At 44.7% G+C, this 22,891-nt stretch overlaps 1 protein-coding gene across 1 annotated transcript in view; it reads right to left on the bottom strand.

Annotated features, from left to right (window-relative positions):
• Positions 1–22,891, bottom strand: part of Ank3 (ankyrin 3) — a 215,046-nt gene that overhangs the window by 20,175 nt on the left and 171,980 nt on the right. The window contains exons 31-36 of the mRNA XM_055598850.1: positions 22,163–22,244; positions 10,629–18,320; positions 9,944–10,018; positions 6,564–6,695; positions 5,335–5,478; positions 2,280–2,370 (exon numbers count right to left, since the gene is read on the bottom strand). Of these exons, the coding sequence (XP_055454825.1) occupies positions 2,280–2,370; positions 5,335–5,478; positions 6,564–6,695; positions 9,944–10,018; positions 10,629–18,320; positions 22,163–22,244 (8,216 nt within the window). The remainder of the gene's footprint in view (positions 1–2,279; positions 2,371–5,334; positions 5,479–6,563; positions 6,696–9,943; positions 10,019–10,628; positions 18,321–22,162; positions 22,245–22,891) is intronic.

Here is a 22,891-nt window from a genome sequence, read left to right as displayed (position 1 = left end):
GGTGTGCAGGCATACATGCAGACAAAGCACGCACATCCATAAAACGAAGAAATAAACCTTTAAAAAATTGTACTCTCACAGCTAAATATTACACCTTAAAAGGTAAAAAAAAAGTTGATGGGCATACAGTTCCAACCTCGCTAATTTAAAAGGGAAGGTTAGCATGAAACACTATGGTGTCATTAATTAAACAAACAAACAAACAAGCAAACCCAAACACTTCTGGAGAAAAACAACAACAAAAAGAAATTCCTGAATGGAAACTGCACTCTCAGGAATCCGAGCGTGAATTCTTTGCAGCTTTTCATCTGAACACATACTTGCCACACTTTCTCAACCATGATGCTTTCGGCGACCCTCCTCTCTCTGTTTGTCCACTACCCTCACCAACCAGAGTGACTTCTGTTCATGCGGGGGGTGGGGGCTCCTTCCCTAAGTGGCTAAGTCTTTTCTTTTGGAATGACTTTCAAATTTTTTTTTTTTTTTTTTTTTTTTTACTGGTTTCAACCTAAACCGTTTGTCTTGTTTTGTAGCTCACACATCATTTTCAGTACCATGCCTCTTGCCCCGGGAAAGGCAGCATTACTGCAATCATCTTTTGTGTTAATGTGGTTCGGTAGATGTGCACGTGTGTGCTTATTCTGTGTGTAGAAGGGTAATCCACAACCGTGACGACCGGACAACGCAGCCTGTGTGTCCTACTGCACGCTGCTAACGTCACTTCCCTTCCTCCTGATGCTTAGACCGGGAGAATCACTATACGGGGTCCCTGGAGGTCACTGTTACTGTCTTCAATCCAGGACCAGGAAGACTGTATTTTCTGTATATTTAAGGGTCTCTATTCACAGAGAGATTTGGGGCAGTTTAATAGCTATGAGCACCCTTCTTAGACTGGGATCTATTTCCCAATGAGCAGCTATAAACTCTGTCATCTCTCAGGACATGGGGATTGATGCTAATGTGCTCTGTCCCCTCTGCAGGAGCTGCGTTGGTAGCTGACAAAGACAAGGTCATTGATGTCTTTGTTTCTCAAAAATGGTTTCATAATCTCTGCCAAGTCTCTATTTTTGGAGTTGCGACTGGAACAAAAAGTTGAACAGCAAAATGGAAGTGTGTGGTTAGGAAAAAAAATGTTCATTGTCTTGCATCCAACTGAGGTTCAATCACCAGCTGCCATTTGAAGCAAAGGTATATTTTGGTCTGACGTGTGAGGGAAGTAAAATAAAACCTATTGCTAGAGGTTACTGTGTCTCTCAGGCACCTGGTAGGGTAGGCACTAGCTCTTGTTCGGTCTACAAACCTGCTTGAGGGAAGGCGTGTTATAAAGATGATTAAAACAACCTTCTTAGAACTTAGAAGTTCATCCGAGGTCACAAAGTACCTCCCTTACAATGGTGAGGTGTGCGTGTCCGGGAGCTCTAGATTTACTTTCTAGAGCAGGACTAGCACTTAAAAAGCAAAGTGCGTATTGACAGGATTACTGTAGTCGAAAATCAATGGCTGTCATATTTCTGTGTAAAAGCCTATGTCTAGAAAAATGGAAGAATAGGGCCAGGCGTGGTGGCACACTCCTTTAATCCCAGCACTCCGGAGGCAGAGGCAGGTGGATCTCTCGGAGTTGGAGTTGGAGGCCAGCCTCATCTACAAAGTGAGTCCAGGACAATCAAGGCTACACAGGGATACCCTGTCTCCATTGTGTGTGTGGGGGTACTGCAGATTAAATGCAGAGCCCATACGATGTCCTTGTAGTGTAAATATGCTGCTGCTGAAGGCCACCTCCATATTTCAGAATCTGCCTGGTGATCACTGCTAGATTGTGGGATTTGTCAAGTTTTTCATCTTTAATATCTCATATTGTCACATTTATATCTGTAGTTATGAAACGAGACAAATGGGAATATTCATGAAAGATCTGGATTTATTATGAACACTGCTGACTTTGAAGAAAGACTAATAAAAGAAACTAGCAAAGAGTCTCTTAATTAAGGGAACATCTAGATCTTTGGCATATTAAGCAATTATGCTTTAGTTTGTTGTGTGTGTGTGTGTGTGTGTGTGTGTGTGTTTCCCTTCATTACTTTTGAGAAGTAGAGTTGAATTTAAATTCACCTTTCTCTAGGGATTATAACACACAGGAGCAACCTTTAAAGAGATTAAACCTAGCCCCAAATAGGTCTAATCATTTAGAAAATGAATCCCCACTAAAAAGCACCTGTTTAAAACAAAGTGCGGACAGGACACGCGTGGCTCGTGGGTTATCTCCCGAGACACAGCCGTACCTGTCATCCAGACGGTCTAGTAGCCCACCAGTTATTCTTCGAGCTTGCGCCGGAGACTCTAGGCTTCCACTTGGCGCCTCATTCTGCCAACCTGCAAGTGAAGACATTGCCAGTTCTGCTCGCTGAACATGATTAAGAATAGCCTGTACTTTTTCTTCCGTCATCTCCTCAGACTCTACTCCTTCTTCAAGTGCAATGTCCTCAAACAGAGATTTGAGCTTTTCTTCTGTCATCTCCTCATCAGGACCAGAGTCTCCTCTCTCCTGCTGTTCAGAGCTTACGCCTACTCGGCTAGTGTGTGGTCTCAGCGACTCTGCCGGCGCACCGCCTCTCGGGACCCCAGCCACACTTCCAGGGTACTGAGGACACTCACTTACACAAAAGTCCTCCTTCAACTGGAAGGACAGCTCATCTACATCCAGTGGGTCGGCCGTTTCTGTTACAGTTACCGAATCGTCCAGTTTGCTGTCTTCTAAGGAAGTGTCTTCTGCAGTGACCACTGGAGGGCCACCTGCTGAACGGTCTAGGTTCCCCTGGGATGGCATGAGCCCGTCACTCAGTCTACTCGGGGTCCTAAAGGGAGACTCTAGGCTAGAGGTATCACTAAAGTGGTCATCTTGCTGGGAAGGGGTGGGTGCTCTGTAGTACAACCCCAAGGGGGTCTCCAGCTCCACTTGGAAGGAAGGGTGACCTATGGAAGACAGTACATTTGGGCTGGCTGGAATGAGATAGAACACATCGAACACGAACACATGGAATGACTCAAATTATATCAGGTATGACAATGCATGATGGATTACAGAGTAATGTTCCCAGCTTCATGGTTTAGTTCAGTTACGTGTAGCTTAATGAAATAAAATAACGGCATTCTATCAATTTTAATACAGTAATGCAACAATGCGGATGAAGTTAGTCAATATAAAGTTAGTTGTCCTATCTAGAAGGTATGTGGCTTAGGCATAACACATCTTCCTTATTTTAGCATGCAAAATCTGCACTGTCATAAACGGAATACAGCAAGCCACAAAGAAGCCAATTCTGTAATTAATTAATTTCCTTTTGCTTAGGTTAAAAATTCTTAACATGAGTAACATCATCCAACTCTAATTCTTGCTTGTTCTTATAAAATTATGGGGAGAAGGAAGGAATGAATTTACACTCTGGAAAGAAATGATGAATGAATTTTTAGAGCCATGGTAGCACTGGCTAAAAAAAAAAAAAAAAAAAAAAAAAAAATTAAAGAAGATGTTAGAAAGACAAGTGACTCCATGTGTTTTGGATGCCTTAATGGCTCAGAGATGAGAGCTTTATGGTGCGTATGAAGGTCTTGGTGAAGCTGGTGATGGGAAACTACTTAGAACCATACAGCAAATAAAGAAAAAAGTGATACACAACGGACGCAGGAGAGGGTAAGGAGAGAGTATCCAGGATGAAGGACAGTGCTGTGGCAGCCTGCTCGGAAGGGAGGGGGGAGCTGACCTCTGAGTCTAAGCACTCTCCATGGACGACCAAAAGAACTTCCTTGCCCCAGCAGTGAGGAAGTAAACAATGGTCTGGTCATGATGAGGAAAGGAAGACGCAGCAATGCATTCTCAAAATTCACTGGTCTGCAAAACCCAAGACTAGTTTTTCTTACTAGTTCAAGGCAAACAGCTATTGTAAGTTCAATTGTTCTATATTGTTGGTTACGGCCTCCTACAAATGAGCCTCTTGTTAATATCCGGCTAAGATTTACAGCTTGCCTAAGTAAAGTTCATTTAATGCCTACATTTCCCTCAGAAAATTTAATAAAAAGAACTGCAATATTGAGGTACAATAACAAAAGGCCCCTGAGTTTATTTTAATGATATTCAAACTTTCCAATGTTAAAACAAAATGAACCAAGAATATCACACTTGTGATTTCTTTTCCCAGATGAAGAGTAGAGGAAGCTATAACTGTGACTTGCCAGTAATTCTTAATTCACCCTGTTTACCTAAGTCATTTTTCAACATACAACCTCCCATATAAGACAAGGCGCACAGGAGTTTGTGTTTCCCAAGGATCCACGGCATTGATGGTCTTCAGATTACAGATTCATTTCACCCTTAGTTAAGATTCTGTAATCTTTTCCAATGTGACACATATATTAACAACAGCCAGGAACTTTTTAAGTTATATAAGTTTGCCAGCTAAAAATGGAAAAAGGAAATCACCACATTTCTTGACCTTTGAATTAACAGAAACATAGCCCTGGCTGCTCTGGTCCATGCCATGTCATTATTTCCCATTCAGCATCCACTGTGGGGATGGAGTCCTGATTGTGAGGTAAGACAGGAATAGCTTCAGAAGCATGGCTGTCTTCTGTTATGTTTTTCCTGACGCTCCTATGAGATGGACTATTTATTTACTGGGAGAAGGGATTGTCAAAAGAGCAAAAGGTTATCAGTGATTTTTGTGTTCACAGAGTTAGGAAAAAAAATGCTGTCTTTTATGAACATCAAATATTACCTTCTATCCCAGGAATTTCTGGCAGAATGTTGCCTAATATAATGTTAAGTAACTAAACCACCTGGAATGATGGTAGATTTCACCAGCATGTGCCTGGACGCTTGGTCATGCAGCAGGAATTCACCATTTACCCCAATCCCTGTGGAGCGCAGCTCAGCACATCATGGTTAAAACTGGGCTATCAGTTTGATGTCACTTACATATGAAAAGAGATCACTGGTTTTTAGGTTAAAAGAAAACAAACAACTTTAAATGCCAAAGTGTTAGGCTTTGTAGGTGTTGAGTTTTCTGCCATTTGGGGGCATGGAACACTAGCAACAGCAGTTCTTTCAGATAATGGACTGTCACTTTTCATTTTCCGTGTCCCACAGAGACAGACATTTACCGAGCTTGCTCTGATATGAGAGTGCTTATCTGCAGACTCTGGCAGAACAGAAACGCTGTGAAAATGAGAAGTTAAGTCAGGCAAATCACGGTGCACACGGTGCTGAGTGGTTGCTTTGTCCAACAGCACTTTCAGATTTTACTGAATGATTAAACAAATATGAACACTAAATGCAATTACCATCAACTGGGTCATGGAAAACATTGTTTTCATCTGCAAAGCTTCTGGTGCCTGAAATATTCCCATAATCAAATATTGGTCCTTCTAGTAGAGTCACTATGTCTATTCGATTAATTTTTGTCAAGACCGAAGTTAAGGCATCAGCTGAAAAGGAGAAGAAGAAAGGGTGAGAATCCAGCGGCATTATTTCCTGCAGGTTAACACAGCATCCAATGAAATCAGTGCTTCTGCTTGCTCTGCCAGCATTTCAGCTCCCCACTGCAGCTCTGCTAGATCTACATCCAGAAAGCTGGCTGGGATTTTTATCCCAGGGAAGAATCCCATATTGAAGTTGTCTGTGGAGGTCCCAGCATTTATCCCACTGTGACAGGGTGGATGGTCTCCAAACACCTATACTCCTCTAGGAAGCCGAGCACAGTTTCACATTCCTTCGACTCCCAGAATGTCAATGTCTCATCCTTATACTCAATGCTTAACATTTGAATCAACTACCAAGGTCAGGCCGACCAGGCAACCCACGATAACTTAGCCCACGGTGTGGTGGGTGAGTGCTAGGTGCCTTGAATTCATCACCTACCCAAATCTAGTTAAACAGAGACCAAGCTGGATACAACTGGCTGGTTCCCCTAATTCTATCTCATCCTCCTCTGTACTTCCTGTCCATACCTGCCCCTGGGTATAGCAGTGATTTCAAACCATTTCGGTTGACTATCCCATGACACAAGAGTTAGTATTATCTTTCCTCCATTTTTAGTAGACCCAGGAAGAGGGGCATACAAAATGCAAACTATTTCCTGCCACATGCTTTCCAGAAAGCTGCTTAAGCCTAAGTCTCTAGAATAAAGTGCCACTCTAGACCAGCACTTCTCAACCTTCCTAATGCTGTGACCCTTTAATACAGTTCCTCATGTTGTGGTGACCCCAGACCATAAAATTATTTTTGTTGCTACTTCTCAACTGTAATTTTCCTACTGTTCTGAATCATAACATAAATATCTATGTTTCTGATGGTTTCAGGACCACTGTGAAAGGGTCGTTTGAACTCCCTTAGGGGGTCATGACCCACAGGTTGAGAGACACTGATCAAGACTTTCGCTAACTCCTCCCCCACTGCTACATAAAATTACAGAACACTGAAAATCCTGGAATGAGTGAGCCCAGCAGCAGATTTTTCTAAGATATTGACCCTGTGTGGTTTTGAAAATTAAAATAAATAATTGTAAGCATACTTGTGGCATTCTTTCCGTCTCTGGTAACCCACTTTTTTAATAACATGAAGCTTTGAGAAATTAAAGAATTGGGATTTTCCACACGTATTTGATTGATTTCATCCACTGAAAAATTCAGTTCCCTTGCCAACTCTGTGAAAAGAAAGAGAGTTAGAAAGTACGTATTTTCTTTTGCACATACTTCATCAAACTCATGTTTAACTCCTAACACTGCTGTCCAAAAAAAAAAAAAAAAAATCAAATGAATTGTAAAGAAAAGCCATCAGTGTATTGTGGGACATTGCCCTTGGTTTTACAGGCAGGCTGTCATCAGACTCTCTTAGGAAATTACTTACAATCAAATTCCCACTAGAAATCTAAAGATTATTGTGATTTACAGAAGGGATGCTACTGGTTTCTTTTGATTTGGCTGAATTCTCTGCCATTTAAACAACTGCACACGAGACCCCGGGCACACACAGAGACAGCGGTCGGGGTGCTCTGAGCAGTCCTACTGAGCACACCCTCTTATTCCTTTGCAGTGACAGTGGCTAAGCCTTGGAGTTTCATGATCTCTACTCAGGTGAAGTGATGACTCCAGGGAAAATCATAAAAAAAAAAGGAGTACTTTGTGTCCGAGTACATATTCAATCTTGTAAGTGAAGATTAAGATGAGCTCAACATGGGCCCTCGAGATGAGTTAGCAGGGAAAGGCACTTGCCATCAAAGCCTGATGACCTGAGCCTAACCCTAGCATCTACATGGTAGGAGGAGAGAATTAAATGAACTCGGTATGAATGGAGACCTTGGGAAGAAAAGAGACATCTTTTCAGCATGTATCTCTTAAAAAAAAAAAGTTGTCAAGCATGTATTACCCTAATTACTATAAAGTAAGAAATATGGGGAATTGCTTCCATGGAAAGCGATTGGTCAAGGTTCTAACCTTGTCAAACATTTCTGATGACAAAAAAATTCAGACATTCAAAAAGTCCTTGTGTTTTTATCAAGAGGTATGCAGGGGTTTATAAAATGATTCACACACATGAGTGTTTGCTGCAGAGCTGAACTACTGGAAACTTGACAATTATCCCCTTGATGAACAAAAAGAGGAAGTTTGCTGATATGAGATTGAGTCTTTAAACTCCTTGTGATCATGGTGGACAGTTAGAAATATATCATATAAAACGGTGTTTCTGTAAGTGAAGCCAGTTCCCCTCAGCACAAAATTTAGCCTTAATGGATGTGTGCACAGGCACTTTAATTTATATTTCACTTAACAATAACAAAAGCTTAAATTTAGTTCATGACTCTTAAGCAGAGCAGTTAGGGAAAAAAAAAAAAACACCATTACATGTATAAATTTAATATGCTATTTACCCATCAAAACCAAAATAAGCAAATATTAATTTTGTAAAAAATAAAAAGACCTATAAAATCTGTATTAGTTGCAAATAAATCTGAAGATTATTTTTAAAAAATCAGAGCTTATTAATGGTGGTTTCAAGAGATATATTTACATTTTGTTTGCTTAACTATTGCAAATTTTCTAATAGTCTTCATTGATCATACAGTAGCTCTAATTAAAGAAGTTAATTCTAGTTTTAATTCCTCCATCCATTCACATTTTAGGTGATAAAAGTCCTACTGGAAAAGCCCAAGAAATTCTTAAGGGCAAACATTATTTATTGCTTGAAGACTGAAAAACGGGCACCCTGAGAAATTTGGAGCTAAAGGACTTGCTTTTTAAAAACAATAATAATTCATTTGATTTTATTTTATGGGCATTGCTGTAAGGGTGTAAGGTACCCTGGAGTTACAGACAACTGTAAATTGCCATGTGGGAGTTGGGAATTGAACCCAGGTCCCCTGGAAGGGCAGCCAGTGCTCTTAGCCACTGAGCCATCTCTTCAGCCCCAGGAGGATTTGATCTGATTTCTTCTTTTCTAGTCCTAAGGATAAACTAAGACTCCGAGGATGCCTGGACACTGAGCTCTGTGCCCAGTTTGTCTGGCTCCTCCATGCCACATCTCCAAAAAATGTACTCTGGGAAACTAAGGACTGTCCCGTTAGGCGAAGGAAAACCTGGCTCTTATTCAATAATAGTGCCAAAATCAACTTACATCCATGGATTTTCAGGTGAGTGATCCATGTTAAGTGAGGACTGTTGTTAACACATGTAAACCACTACCAACTCCTGTCAGCTTTCAGGGGATCACTCAGACACCTGACATACCAGAGTTCTGGGAAACCCCTGGCCATTAGCAGTTCTCCTAAAGCAGAGGCTTAGAGATTTGGCACGGTGGGGAGAGGGTTCTGAGACACACAAAGGGAAAATATGATGAATCTGTTCCCTGTGGTCTAGTTTTGCCTTCTCCCTTAAACAGCAGATAACGGTATGGCATGAAAACAGATGTAGTAGTATGACGACTTCAGAGAGATGATAATTAATCTTTTTTAAAAAACTAGTTTAGTTATGTATTGTCTGTAGTCATAAAAGAAATCAAGCATGTGTTCCAAGATCTTTTCAGAGGAATGTTCCAAGTCTGTGATTGTACATTTAAAAAGTATATTCAAGCCTAGGCCATATCACATTTTTTAGGCTCACATGAGTCAGGATTTGGGGGCCTTGTTAGGATCAACATGACAAAGCTAAATGGCTTGGATGCCACAGCCCACCTTTGGCTTTACTGCTGGGACACGAGGCTGGACACTTCCTTTCCATCACCCCCCGACTGTAAACGCTTTCGGAGAACTCAAGTACCTTTGCGAAGTGCATCTATTTTATTTTATTTACTTACATTCCGCCCCCCCCCATTCACTTAGAATCAAAGCTTTCATTTCTTTGTTTTCTTGTTCATAGACGTTATCAAAAAGGACTGCTGTTCTCTATTGTCAAAATAAGACAAGGTTTTTCCTTTTAAACAAATCCAAAGGCACAATAGTACGTTCATTTAAAACCATCAGTCCAGTAAATGCATAGTAACTGGGTAAATGCCATAATCTAGGCCAAGTCACATGCGTCTCTACCAGGTCTTGGGGTAACAGAGCCGTTGTCTGACAGTACCATGTGCACAACAGAACATCTTGATTATGTAGTCATAGGTCTTAGCTGGGTTTTCTTTTATGTTCATAAGGCATGTGCAAGACTACTCTTTTATGGAAATGGCTCTGTGGAGAAAGAGTTTAAAGTAAGACCTAACTTTTTGTTCTTTTACTGTCTATGCACAGAATAAACTAAGGGTGTACAGCTGCTCTCAGTCATTTTCAGGGTAGGTAGAATTATGAAGTTCTGCAGTTTGATTGTTGGTGCGTTTCAGGATGTACACGATGATTTTGGCACATGACGAAGACAAGGACGCTGGGGAAGGGTACCTGCTTCAGAGAGAAGCAGATGTACTTACCTGTCCAACTAAGTCCGAGGTGATCGGCTACTATTGCCATCCTGATATCTGTCCGCTCACAAGGACTCTGTGGACCTACGATTTACAATTTCTCAATTAAAATAATCGCCAAGTAAGACACGACACTGGAAAATTGCTTTTCGCAGTACTCAGATTGTTTACAGAGACCAACACTAACACTGTGTACTTCGATGTGTCCTAGTCACCTACACAATGACTCATCTATCACCCGCGCCAGGCCAAATGCCAGATCACATGGATGCTCGGAATGTAATGAGATTGAACATGCTGGCGAGCTTGCCACTTCACAGTGGGTCACAGAATCGCGTTGGTGGCAACAACCATGATGGAATCTGAAAAATCTGTGCCTCTGGCTCTGACAGAGTCATATTATCCACGAGCACATTAGAAAAAGAAAAATCACTCACATCTTGAATGACACCAGGGTAGCATGCTTCCCTAGCTCTCTACGGTGTAGCTGGGTTAAGAGAGGACAGAAGAGCATCTAGGACAGCACACACAGATGACAATGACACAATGAGAAGCTACTGTTAAACCACTCCACAAGCAAGTCACAACAGGTCATGCACTAGGGTCTACGAGTTGGAAAGTGTTTACGGACTATTCTGTTTCTCCAGGTCGTGAGCAAAGAGCGCTCAAGAAACCTGACTGCCTTCATTCTCACCAGTCCTCCTACAGCCGGCCTTTCCACTCTTTGATTTTAAAGGTGCTGCCTCTGTTTTCTTATTTCTAGCAGACTTCGTGGTAACGGAAGGCTGGCCACCCCGGGAAGTCTCGGACAACGACGTGTTCCTTGAGGTACTCTCTTCCTCATCAGACAACTCCGACTGCATCTTTTTTTCTTCTTCCGTGAGGCGGTCCACAAGTTTTAGGGTCTCACCACTAATTCCCTTAAAATATTCAATGGGATGTTTACATACCTCCTTGAGCTGACTTTCTCTAACTTTAACAGTGGTGGTGGCAGTGGTGGTGGTGGTGGTGGTGGTGGTGGTGGTGGTGGTGGTGGTGACGGTGAAACAGGTGGATCTTACCTTTACTGGCAACTTGGATGGAGGCTGTTTGGCCTTGCCTTTCTCTGGCTGCCCTCGCTTTTGTGTGACACATGCTTTTCTGACTGAAACTAGGTTCTCCCTGTGTGTGTTTTTGACTGGAATTCGGGACTTGGCATCTACACGTGAAGAAGTCGGGAGGGTTTTGTTTTTCTCAGATTGACCAACCTGCCTCAGTTTACCTGCTTTACTGTCTGGCTTATGGTTTGGCGGGAAGACATCTTTTGGTGCGGTGGCCTTTATAGGGAGCTTGGATTTCCGCCTAACCCCTATCGATTCCTTCCGCGCATCTCTGCTGCAGTGTCCTTGTATCCCTGGACTCCTTCCTGCGCCTGTCACTGGATTAGCTTTCTCTGTGGCACAAGTGGATGCGACGCGTCCTGTCAGAACTATGTGACTCGTAGTGTTATCTGTCTGCATAGTGGAAGAATCCAGATTATTGTTGTTATTAAAGTTATCTTTTTGAAAATCGTGTTTCTCTTGGGGCCTAACGCCCACCTGGCTACTGGGTGCACTTGAGATCTCTTTCATCGGTTCGTTTTCTAACCCCTGACAGCTGGTCACCACAGCCTCTATCTTATCTGTCACTTCTCCAGGGCCTTCTTTCTTCATGGTCATGGTAGAAGCAGAGATTCCCATTTTTATAGGCGTGCGTGACTTGGGGTCCACTTTTGAGGCGTTAGTGGCAGCTGCCGACTTCTCCAGAGAGCCGCCACAGGCTGCGCCGCCTTCCTGACACTCTCCGTTGGTCGGGATGCTGGGGCTGGGTTCGACTGTAGGTGCCTCTACATCTCTCTCTAGATTGGTGTCTACCGAGCTGTCCCCTGACTGTGGTGGCTGTGGGGTATCAGTGACCGTGCTGTTCTCCCCTTCCCCCTGGGCCCCTGACTTCCCTTCAGGAGTATGCTCACCAATCTGGAAAAATTGGAGCCTCTCTTCCACAAAATCTCTCTTGCTCATGTCAATTGCGCCACTGCGAGTCATCTCAAACATTTTTCCTTCATGAAATGGGAAGGGGTTAGGCTCGCTAGTTGGGGTACTTTCATCAGTTGGTGTTCGGGCTGGCGTGGTGTCAGGGGTGGTCGCCGGAGAACGGTCGTCCACCGCCAGACCAAATGGCTTAGTATCATCTTCCCGAGATTTACCGTCAAAGACTTCATTGTCCCCTCGGTTATTGGGCCAAGGGTCAAAATCTAGACCTTTGGTCGCTACTGTTTTAAAAGGAGTGGCGAATTCTTCATCGACTTTGTAACTGAAGTAAGAATCAGGAAACACTGATCTGTCCGGGTGTCTGCCTTCCAGGGTGAAAAACTGGGTCCCTGACTTGGGATCGGCCTTCTCTGGGGTTCTGTCGGATGAAGAGCTTTTAGAAGATGGCGGCTTCTCTTCGTCTAATCCCACTCTCCCCTCCTCCTCAATCACTTCCAGTTTACTCTGACTGAAAGAACGGTCAGCCGGCTTCGTGATGCCCTCCGTCCAGACATCCTTCTTGGCGTCTACAGTTTGACTCGGGAGTTTAGAGTCACCCTCTGTTAGGCCGTCATCCTCATCTTGCAGGTCATAACCATCCAGGGAGTCTATCTCGGTGGCATCTGTGTCGTGAGAAAACTCGGCTGTGGTTGCGATGGAACACTCGGTGACCGACTGGTCGTTGTTTCCATTCTGAGCCGTTTCGTTCTGGGGCGAGTCAAGGCCAGATTCGCTCTCCCTCCCGTTGCTCTCCGCCTCTTTCTGGTTGGAAGCCTTCGCGGCAGCGGTTTTGGATTTTGCCATGTCTTTCTGCCCTTCCTCAACTTCCTTTAACTTGAAGGTGTATTTTTTAACCTGGACAGGTTGATACATGGACTCGTCATCGCTGGAGTCGCTGGCGTCAGCGCCGGGAGGGACGGGTGATGGGGGCTGCACTCGGATGACGGGTTCAGCCAACTGGTACTTGTCAGACTCATCCTGAAGGTTGACCTCAATCATGTCAACCTCCTTTTCGGGGAGATACTGGTGCTTCTTATCTGATTCCATCTGGTCGGCATCCAGAGGGGGAGGCGGGGGGAACTCAATATAGGCAACTCGGTTGCATTTGGGTCTTTGGGCAGAGTCTTTGTTCACATCATGATCCGTTTCCCGCTCCACAGTCGCCTGCTTTAGTGGGGCTGATTTGGGCTCCTCCTCCTCTGACTCCTCAGAAACCTCAGGAATCGGGCTGGGTTGTCCTGGTATAAAAGCTATGAGCGAGTCTGGCGTCTTAGACGTAAACTCATAACTCACTTCCTCTGAACTGGGAGTTTCCGGGGTCAAAGGGCTCTTCCCAGAGCTGTCTAGGAAGGACACTTGCTCGAGAGTATCATCTTCCGGACTGCCCTGGGGAGAAGGAGGCTGCTTTTGCTGTCTAGCTGTATAGAAGGTCCCCCTGGCTTCCTGCACCGTCTTACATTCCTGACTTACGATTTTTTTCACAACTCCTTGCTGGAGCTCCTTTTCATACTGTTTCCCCACTTGTACAAAGCTGACATATACAGGTAAGGTTTTGATCTCTTTCCCTCCCTCTGTCTTCTCCAACCCATCCATGGCACCGTGGTCAAACACATCACTAGAGGGAGAGTCCTTTCCTGGGCTAACCTCTAACGAATCGGGAGATTTGGTGGGAGAGGTCTCGGTCTCATCAAGAGCTGGGCACAGGCCTATGTAACTCTGATGTTTGGAAACTTTGCTGATCTCGGAATAGGTAACTCTCTCATCATCTACGGAATTAAAGTGCTGGCTCTCAACTATCTCTTTGCTCACACTTGACCGGGACACTTTTTGGGAGAGTTCATGTTTTGGAAACGTGGGCTGCTCGCCAAACCCATCGGGGGTGTTAGAAGCTGGCACCCTCCTCTCATCTGGGACCCTGATGGGAATGTGAGATGCCCCCGAACTCTCGCTTCTCCTGGGAGGACGGTCGAGAGGGCCGCTGGGACGGTCTCCTTCCTTAACCGTATACTCCCTGTATAACACTTTCTTGGAGGGAGATTTTACACTCATTTCTTTCATTTCTGAGAGAGAGCCGTTTGTTAACAATTTGTGTTCTCTCTCAGTCACACACATAAATTCGTTCTTTGGCTCAGCGTTCTCGCTCTCGTCAGGGCGACCAGTGTGATTCTCTCTTATATCGTGAACAAGCACATGAGAAAGTTTCTCTTTCTGAGCCTTATTGTTATTGGCCCCAGAACTTTCCCATGTTCTAAAGACCTTTCTGTCCCATGGTCCCTTGATGTCTAGATCTGATGTTATGAGACAGGCTGAGTCTTCAGCCTGTTGCTCAGAAAGGAAGTCAGGCGTTGCCTTACTTAACACCTCAGTTCTGTGTCTTTTGGCATCATCGGAGGAGCCAGACTCACTCGCCACAATCTCACTGATTTTGGCATGCTCAGCTTTGAGTACCATGACATCATTCTGCACCGGCACTCTCTCCTCTGAGAGGTCCGCAGCCTTCTGCTGTTTTTCTCTCGCAAAACCTTGGTGTGGGGGCAGCTTGTTTTCTTGCGATTTCTTAATTGGGATTCGGGACGGCCCGTCCAGGCTTTTCTCTTCTTGAGACAGGTCCTTACTTTTTGCACGTGTGCCTTGTTCGAATTTTAATCTAATGGAACTGAGTTTAGATTGTTTGAGTTGAAATCCAGACTGGGGTCCTTCCGGTCCCCTGCTCTGAGCAAGGACAGTTCTTTTGGCTTCCTCTGTAGGCTGGCCATCCTCACTCTGTTGGGAAGGGACCCTCTTCTCTGGGCTGCCGGACCCACTGGGTATCTTCCTGTCCTCAGCCTGAGGGACACCTTGTCCATCTGGGCCACGCTGCCTGGCCTTAACCCATTCGTCATTGGATGCCAACAGTTCCGTTAACACTTTCTCGGGGCTACTGCTGGTGGAACTCTGAGAAGAGCATTCTTTGCCATTTTTGGGGCGTGGCTTTTTCTCCGGGGACTGCAGTTCGTCATTCAGCTTCTCGGTTTTGTCACGAAAAAACTGTGACACTTCCGTCAATTTCTCTTCGGCCTCCTTCACGGTCCTGTCCACCCTATCTTCATACATCAACTTCTCTCTACCTCTGTCTAGTCTGTCCTCGGACAAGCGCATCCACATGGCATGTGTTGGACCACTGACATTACATAACACTGTCACGTTATCAAAATGCTCATCTTTAGACACTCTCCCTACACCATTCTCGGACACATCTTTATAGATTTTGGAGAGAATCTCTTTTGGGGGGGCAGTGGCTACTTTTTCTCTGGGTCGCTTATCAGACCCCTGGAACTCTGAACTAGGGGTTCCTGTGGGGTCTGTCACCGATTCCTCGGTATCAGAGTGAGAAACATCTAGCTTCTCTGACAGAAGCATTTTCTCAGCAAACCTGTAAGACTCGCCCCTTAGGTCTGACAACTCATCATCATGGTATTCTACCGAGTGCTGACTCAACAGCTTCAGTGTTTTGTAAGAGTCATCGGACAGGAGCTGGGCGGAACTAGGACGGCTATCTTCTTCTTGGGACCCTGGAGTGTTTACTCTGGAAGATTCCAGATAAGATGGCAAGGACTCTTCTGCCCCGAGCTCTTCTTCTTCTTGCTGACCCTGCACCTCAGGGCAAGGGAAAGCATCGTGTTTCTCTGGCAGAAACTCTTTTAGGTTAACATTTCCCCGAGATAAGTCTTTCTGATACACAGACACTTCCTTCTCGGGATGCTTTTTGGTCTCTCTAATAATGACTTCAGTGGGTTCAGCTTGGTTACCTTTTTCGATGTGAACTTCTATTATGCGCTCCAGTTTGGGTTTCATTTGGTTGTCCTTCTCTGCGTGCTGGGCTGAGGTCTCAGCCACAGACTTGGCAACGTCCGGGGACATGGCCGACTTGTGTTCAAACAGCCCCGCCAGCTCTTTGGAAGGATCTCGCCCGGACTGAAAGGCCTTCATAATGTCATGGACTGACATGGTTTCCTCAATTCTCTCTGAGGCACACTCACTGCCGGGAGGCGAGTGATACACCATCCTGGTGGTTGTGGTAATGTGAGTCTCTTCCTTGACACGCATGCCTTTGCTTAAAACCCGACTGTGGTCCTCTTCCTCGCTGCTGGCTTTCATTTGAAATGCTTTGACTTTTTCCTTAATGCTAGAGGTGGTAGGTTTTGGCTCCAACTCCATAAATGTAGGTGAAGGCTTGGGAGACCCGGGGTCCTCCGGCTGGGGCTGGGAAACCTCCCCAGTAGAGGGCTCATAGCTCCTGATCACATGGACCACTTCAGTTCTTGTCTCTGTGATGACAGGAGGGATGGGGACTTCGTGAAATAGTGGCTTGGGGCCGGTGCTCTCGGCACTTTGTGGCGCCGAAGGTGTTTTTTCGCTTCTGGTTTCAAAGCCACTGTCAGACAAGGGACTTTTATCTTGGTCATGTTGAGAAAAGTCATCGGGAGACTCCAAGATGGCATCTGTTCCAAAAAAAGAGTCAGCCATCTTGCACAATTCCTTCTCGGAGGTGGAAGTCCTCATGGAGGCTGGTGGCATTTTGAGTTTATGTTCCTGCAAGGCCATGGCTGGCTTTAAAATCCTTTTCTGTCTCTCCTCACCATCCTTCTTTGCGTCTTCAAACTTGTACTTTAAGTTGGTCAACGAACTGCTCCCAATGTCATTGGTCAGGTAGTCAATGACCCTAGTCAGGTTGGCCTTCCCATGGACTCTCTCAGGCAGAGATGGGGCGTGACTGGCAGAAGCCTGCCTGGCTTCTCGTAATTCCTCAGAACTAAATTCTATCCAGTCATCCTCTGGAGAATGTCCTTTGTCACTTTTTGGGGATTTGGGTGGCCCTTTGCTGTCGACACACACATCCTTTTTGAGGATCTCACTGACTTTCACTAAGTCTTCTTTCACTTTCTCAACGATTTTGAAAGGCTCTTCGTCATCTATCCTCCCTTCTTTGGGGAGGTCGGGTTGGAATGGCTTCTCCTCAGGCACGTCCGTCTGCAGTATGGCAGTCATTCTCATGAGGTCCTCCTTCATTTCAGCCACATCCTTTAAGATCTCCTGACTGGAAGATAAAGAAGATGGTACTGACGGCTTAAGAGCAGAGGGCGCAAGGAACAGAGATGACTTAACTGGACATGAAGTTCGGTTGAAATGGGGCTGAGAACGTGTCTCCGTAGTCAATGTTTTAATGGGGGACAGCAAAGCTGCTGCCGATTTTGTGAGCGAATTAGAGTCTGGAAGTTTCTTCAGTGCTGGTTCTGGCAAAACATTGACTACCGAGTATACTGGCACTGTGATTATTGATGAAGTTACGGATGAGGTAGTAGCAGCTATCGAAGACCCGAGGGAGCTGTAGAGTGCAGAGGGAGTTCTAAGAGCCTGAAAAGCCGAGGGTGCTGCGGAAACATAGGACCTGAGTGGGGAAAAGGGCATGGCTGTTGTGGTAGGGAGCGCTTTCTCCACTGTGTCAGCGGCTGCGCTCGCCACCGAGCTTACAGCGTTTGTGGCTGTAGAGATTTTGTCCTGTAACGTGGCAGTGGCTTTGCATCCGTTAATTAAAGCTGAAGATGAAGGGTACTTCAGAGGAGAGACTGACCCATTGACCAGCGCTACCTCTGCGTGTCCGGACATCTGCTTTAAGGGGGAGGAGAGAGATGATGCCATCGTCGCTTTAGCTGTTGAGATGACATCAGCTGCGGACTTAGCTGGCGACACCACTGACTTTAGAGGTGAAGAGATGAGCGGCGCGGCTGACGTGATAATCGACTTAAATGGCAGGCTGGAGGTATACATGGTAATGCTGGATTTGGGGGAAGCAGGAGGTGTCATGGTAATGGATGACCTCTCCAAAAGTGACCCTGCGGTCGTCACGGGGGAAGTTCGAGAGGAGAAGGTGGAGTTGGGTGCCAGCCCCTTCAGAGGCGTAGCCTCTGTGACTGTGGGAGCTCTCCCCAGGGTGCCAGAGACAGACTGGATACTGTATGGAGAAGGGGATACCACCGTTTTTATTGGCGAAGAAATTGTCCGGAAAGATCTAATAGGAGATGCCACGTCACTAATGGATCGGACGGAAGATGTGGTTGAAGCGCCTAGTGTGGATTTGATTGGAGAAGGAGTCGAAACAGACCATATGGATTTTAACGGAGAAGCTGATGGCGTGTTAGAGGAGGAGCTGGATAAGGAGGAGAAGCCTGGCTTGGCTGGCCCGGGCACTGTGACTGGAGCTGTGGTCCAGGATTGGTATGGTCTTGTAGAAAAGAATGGCTTGTATGAGTAAGTGGTGGGGAGGGATCTTGCTGTTCCTGAACTCCGTTCAACTGTTTCTTAAATTTTAAAATGAAAATCAAACACAAAAGAAAATCAACAAAAATGATTGAGAAACAGAGAGACCAGAGGAAAAAAAATTGGTCAGTAAACTTTGAAATATTGCAGAAGCAAGTACAATTGTTTGCATGATTTGGGATAGGAGAGGGAAAAAAAAAAAAAAAAAAAAAAGAGTAATGATTTTAAGCAGAGGAGGAAAAATAAAACATGAACAGACATGAAGAATCTAAAGTTAAAAAAGAAAACGGATGACGTAAAGTAAGAACCAAGCAGCAGTGGCATGAAACAAGGAAAGCACACCGCAGCCAAAGAGGCCAACAATATAAAGTAGAAACACAGGCAAAGTACTGACAATGACAAAATGAACACAATGGAAAACGGCCTCCTTACTTCCTATTGACTTTCTTGTGTGCTGGGTTAGAAATAGCAGCAGCCATTCCTTTTTGCCTGTAAACGTACATATGTCTGTTTTGTGCAACCACAGAAAGTGTTTTAAGACTCTTGAATGTTCCCTCTGCTACAGCTCATCCACCAGAAATTGCACCTAGTTAGAACCATTTTGATATGTGAGTCCACACATTAAATATTTGAGACTTTTTTTTTCCTCTTCAGAAAAACCACTCAAGCTTTATCATGCAGAGTCCAAAATAACTAGTAAGTGACAGGCAACTGGTGTGCAAACTGTGAAGCCACTGGGTTTCTTAAATTTTGTTTCTTCCATGCACAATTCGTTACATTTCACACCCATAAAAAGCCAATAAGAGCAAGAGATTGTCTCAGTCAGAGCTGTCAACCAAAAACTTAAAACAATGAAAAGGAATGTTTGCATTGATCCTTTTTCCATGCAGTCTATTCCTTTTGATGAGGGGGGGAAAGGAAAACGTGATATGAAATGATTTTTAAAATGCGTGTGTACGTACACACATACAAAGGGAAAACAAAAAAAAAATATGATTCATGGTTACCAGAGCAAGCAAAGCAACTGAAAACATTTGATCATGCGCGATTTATCATGGCAAACAAGCCAATGAGGTGATACAGTTTAAAGCAGTATTATGCACAGTATATATAATATTTGAAAATACTTTCTCAAGAACATTTGGAAAGAAGAGTACACTTTTTCCATGAGATGGGAAGTCTTGGAACCTTTTGAGATTCTAGGAAACTTTAAAACATTATTAAATACATCTACAAAAGAACTCCATGCCTGGAGCTTGCTTCATTATAAGGAGAACATAATTTATATCTTTACCCCCATAATCTGATCAACTCTCAAAAGGTATCACAGGAGAAAATCTGAAAAGCATAAATGTATTTTGAAGACCCCCATATATCAAGTACCTACAGCGGCATAAGGTACAAACGCAATATTTCTACAAAACACAAAGGTACCAATTCTGGTACCTCTGTAGAATATTCATAATACTCATGGTTACTCTAAACACTGCAACAGCCATGAGGAAAGGTAGGCCCAATACTACCAACATGTACCAGCATTCTTCTCAAAATGAGCAAGAAACCCACATGGTGAGGTGGGCCCACACTGGGGAGAACAAACGCAAGCTTAGCCATCTCTACTTCCATAACTCCTTAAAAAAAAAAAAAAGCCAAGTGGTCACAGGTTTGGAATGCCTGCCAAGGGCTAACTAATGTCCCATGCCAGAGAGGAGTACAGTCTTGGTCCAAAAAGGCAACAGTAACAGTGAGATGTGCAGCGGACACGAGACCCTGCTTCATCCTTACTAAAGGAATCCTCCCACAGGCGTGACTCCATCTGGCCATTAATACCAACATCCTAGTGCTCACGCTGTGGGAAAAGGCCATACTGTAGGCACACGGTTTGGCGATTCCTTTGGGTCAATGCCATGAGTGCAGGTACTGTAGAGGCCAGGAGAGGATGTTAGATGGCCCTGGAGCTGGAGTTATGGGCTCTGGTGAGCTGTCTGACATTGAGTATTGGAAACTGAACTCTCCTCTGCGAGAACAGTAAGCACTCATAATCACTGAGCCATTTCTCCAGACCCTCACAAGAAGTCTTCTGAAGTACATCTAAGGTTTCCAACTTTGAAAGGAGCCACCAAATTCCAACCTGGCTATACAGTTTATGTCTTAGTGATGCCCATTTCATGACATCCTTGTGAGCATGCCCAATTCTGGACGTCCGGCAGTTAACAACACCTGGGGCAGAGTGACAGGGGAAAGTATAAGTCATTTAGAATTTAACACCTTCAGGGGCTGGGACGCTTCTCCTATGTCCTTTTAGTCCTTTCTCATCTTTCTGCTCAATGTCCCTATGGGCCCTGTCAGAAAAAAGGACAAAAAGCAAAACAAAAACAAAACGCTTTTTCTTCTGCCAAAAGTCAAATACTAGCTGAACAGATGTTGACACCAACCAAAGAGCAGCACTTGTGTGTGTGCGAGGACAACTCCCTCAGCACACGCTGGGACCTCTGTTTCAGGTGTTCCAAACAACTGACACTTGGGGACAGAGTTAGGGAGATCTGTCTCTGCCCTAAAGTAGTTACTGCAACAAACCTTTCCAGAGCCTAAGAATGCTACCTCAGGAATCCCAACAACTACCTAGTGACGGTCCAAAAGAAAATCCGTCTCCCGGAGTTACACCTATTTAACTTGACTGAAAAACCAACTAGCCACAGGTAAGTCCCACTACCTCATTCTCTGTCACAACAAGAACTTGTTTCAGACCTTTGCTTCTGGAGGAATAGAGAAGAAAGCTCAGGCCTGAGGGAATGTTCAAGAACACGGTAGGATTTCTATTTATGTTTCTCTTATATTCCACATTTTGAATCTGAGTACGGAAACATCCCTAATGGAGTCAGAGTCAAATGCACGGTGTTTACATAGTGAAGCCATTTCCTACTTGCACTTACGTGTCATATGCATGCTGGCCAACAGAACTCAGAGGAGGTGAGGGAAACCAAGACTGGGAGTCTTACTGTGACATCCCCCAGCCTCGGGAATAGCTAGGAATCAGTGACCAATGACATAGTATTTTCATCTAAATTTTCTTTCTAGTTACAATGGCAGGACCTGGTGTTGACCAAATGGCACTGCATTCTGTCCTCCTGGTTCCCTGTGTGTGTGTGCGGGGGGTGGAGGTGGGGGGAAGGGTGTAGGACCAACTCTAGGGCTATGATGACCACAGGATATGAACACTGCAGCCCCAAGGGAGGAAAAGGTAATCAGCAGAGAGAGAAAGACAGAATATGACCAAGTAAACTTATAACTGCCTTGTCAGCCAGTTAGACTACTAGGACCATAGGACTTTCCCTGCCTAGTCCAAGAACAGCCTGAAGAAGGAGATTTTGAGAGAAGGCAGAAGACGTGGCAGGGCAGAGAGGGCATCCATAAACTGGAAGATAAGTTATGAGTCAGACAGAAGAGAAATGAACTAGAAGTAGCATACCACGGCCCAGATCTATCAAGAGAACTGAGATGACAAAGGGACCTAGCAGTCGCCTGTGCCACTACAAACATACAGAAGTAAACATATACCTTCCTTTTCAAGCACAGACTTAAAGCAACACTGGTATTTATCTCTGAGCATATTAACAATTACCAAAGTGAAAGCAAGGCTTTAAAAGGAAAAAAAAATCATTAGTGACTAACTTCTAGAACAGAAATCATTTGCAGCTATGACCTGGGGAATCTTCAATGATATATGGAATGTTAAATTTCATAACAGGCTTATGAAATTTCTCTGTAGGCAATTGTTTCAGGGTATCTGTTTTCCAAATGGCACCATAATTTAGCGTGTATAGAAAAAATGTCTCTTCTTCTAAAAATCGACATAGATTAGTGAACGCGTTAGGAAACTCACTCATGCCAGGCTCAGTCAAGTAGCTGTAGCGCTTACGTAAAGCTAGTGATGCAAAACTCTGACGTCTGTCCGCTTTCTCAGCCTGAAAAAAAAGAAGAGAAGAAACCGTTTCCACCTTCCCTGGGACACCTTTACACTTTGAGACATTTCACTGCATGGGGTAGCATTCTATTTCCCCTTGGGGTGCTATGACCACCATGCCATCCTCAACTCTCGGCCACAGAACCATGACTTAGCAGGTAAGGGTGCATCCGCACAGCAGACTACAGGGGACTACAGAGGTTGAACAGCGAGTCCTCCCCCACACCCCAGTTCGTTATATTGAAAACACACATATCACAAAACTACGTGAGTACACTCAAGGAAAAGGGGTGCAGAGAGCATCGCTCCAGTGTCCACCGCGGGTACCACTGACGGGCACGTGGTAGAGATGAGCAGATTAAAAACAGCTGGACGGCCTTATCGGCAGTTGTGTGACTCAAGCTGCCTTTATTAGTGGCATGTGGGTTTTTTTTTTTTTTTTTAAAATCCAGTTATCGCAAGGCTTACAGAGAGATGTGGAGATAACTTAGGAAAAACTCTTTGCAAAACTGAACAATGGCACTCTTTAAAAAGTAGCCAAGCTAGGGCTGGACACAGGGGGCAAGAGACTGAGTGTGCGTACCGCTCTTGCAAAGGACCCGAGTTTAGGGCCCAGAACCCACACTAAGCAGCTTACAGTCTCCTAGG

This window comes from Psammomys obesus, unplaced genomic scaffold (assembly GCF_907164565.1).
Source record: "Psammomys obesus unplaced genomic scaffold, mPsaObe1.curated_primary_1811, whole genome shotgun sequence".
NCBI classification, from domain to species: domain Eukaryota; kingdom Metazoa; phylum Chordata; class Mammalia; order Rodentia; family Muridae; genus Psammomys; species Psammomys obesus.
This window is presented reverse-complemented; position numbering and strand designations above follow the sequence as displayed.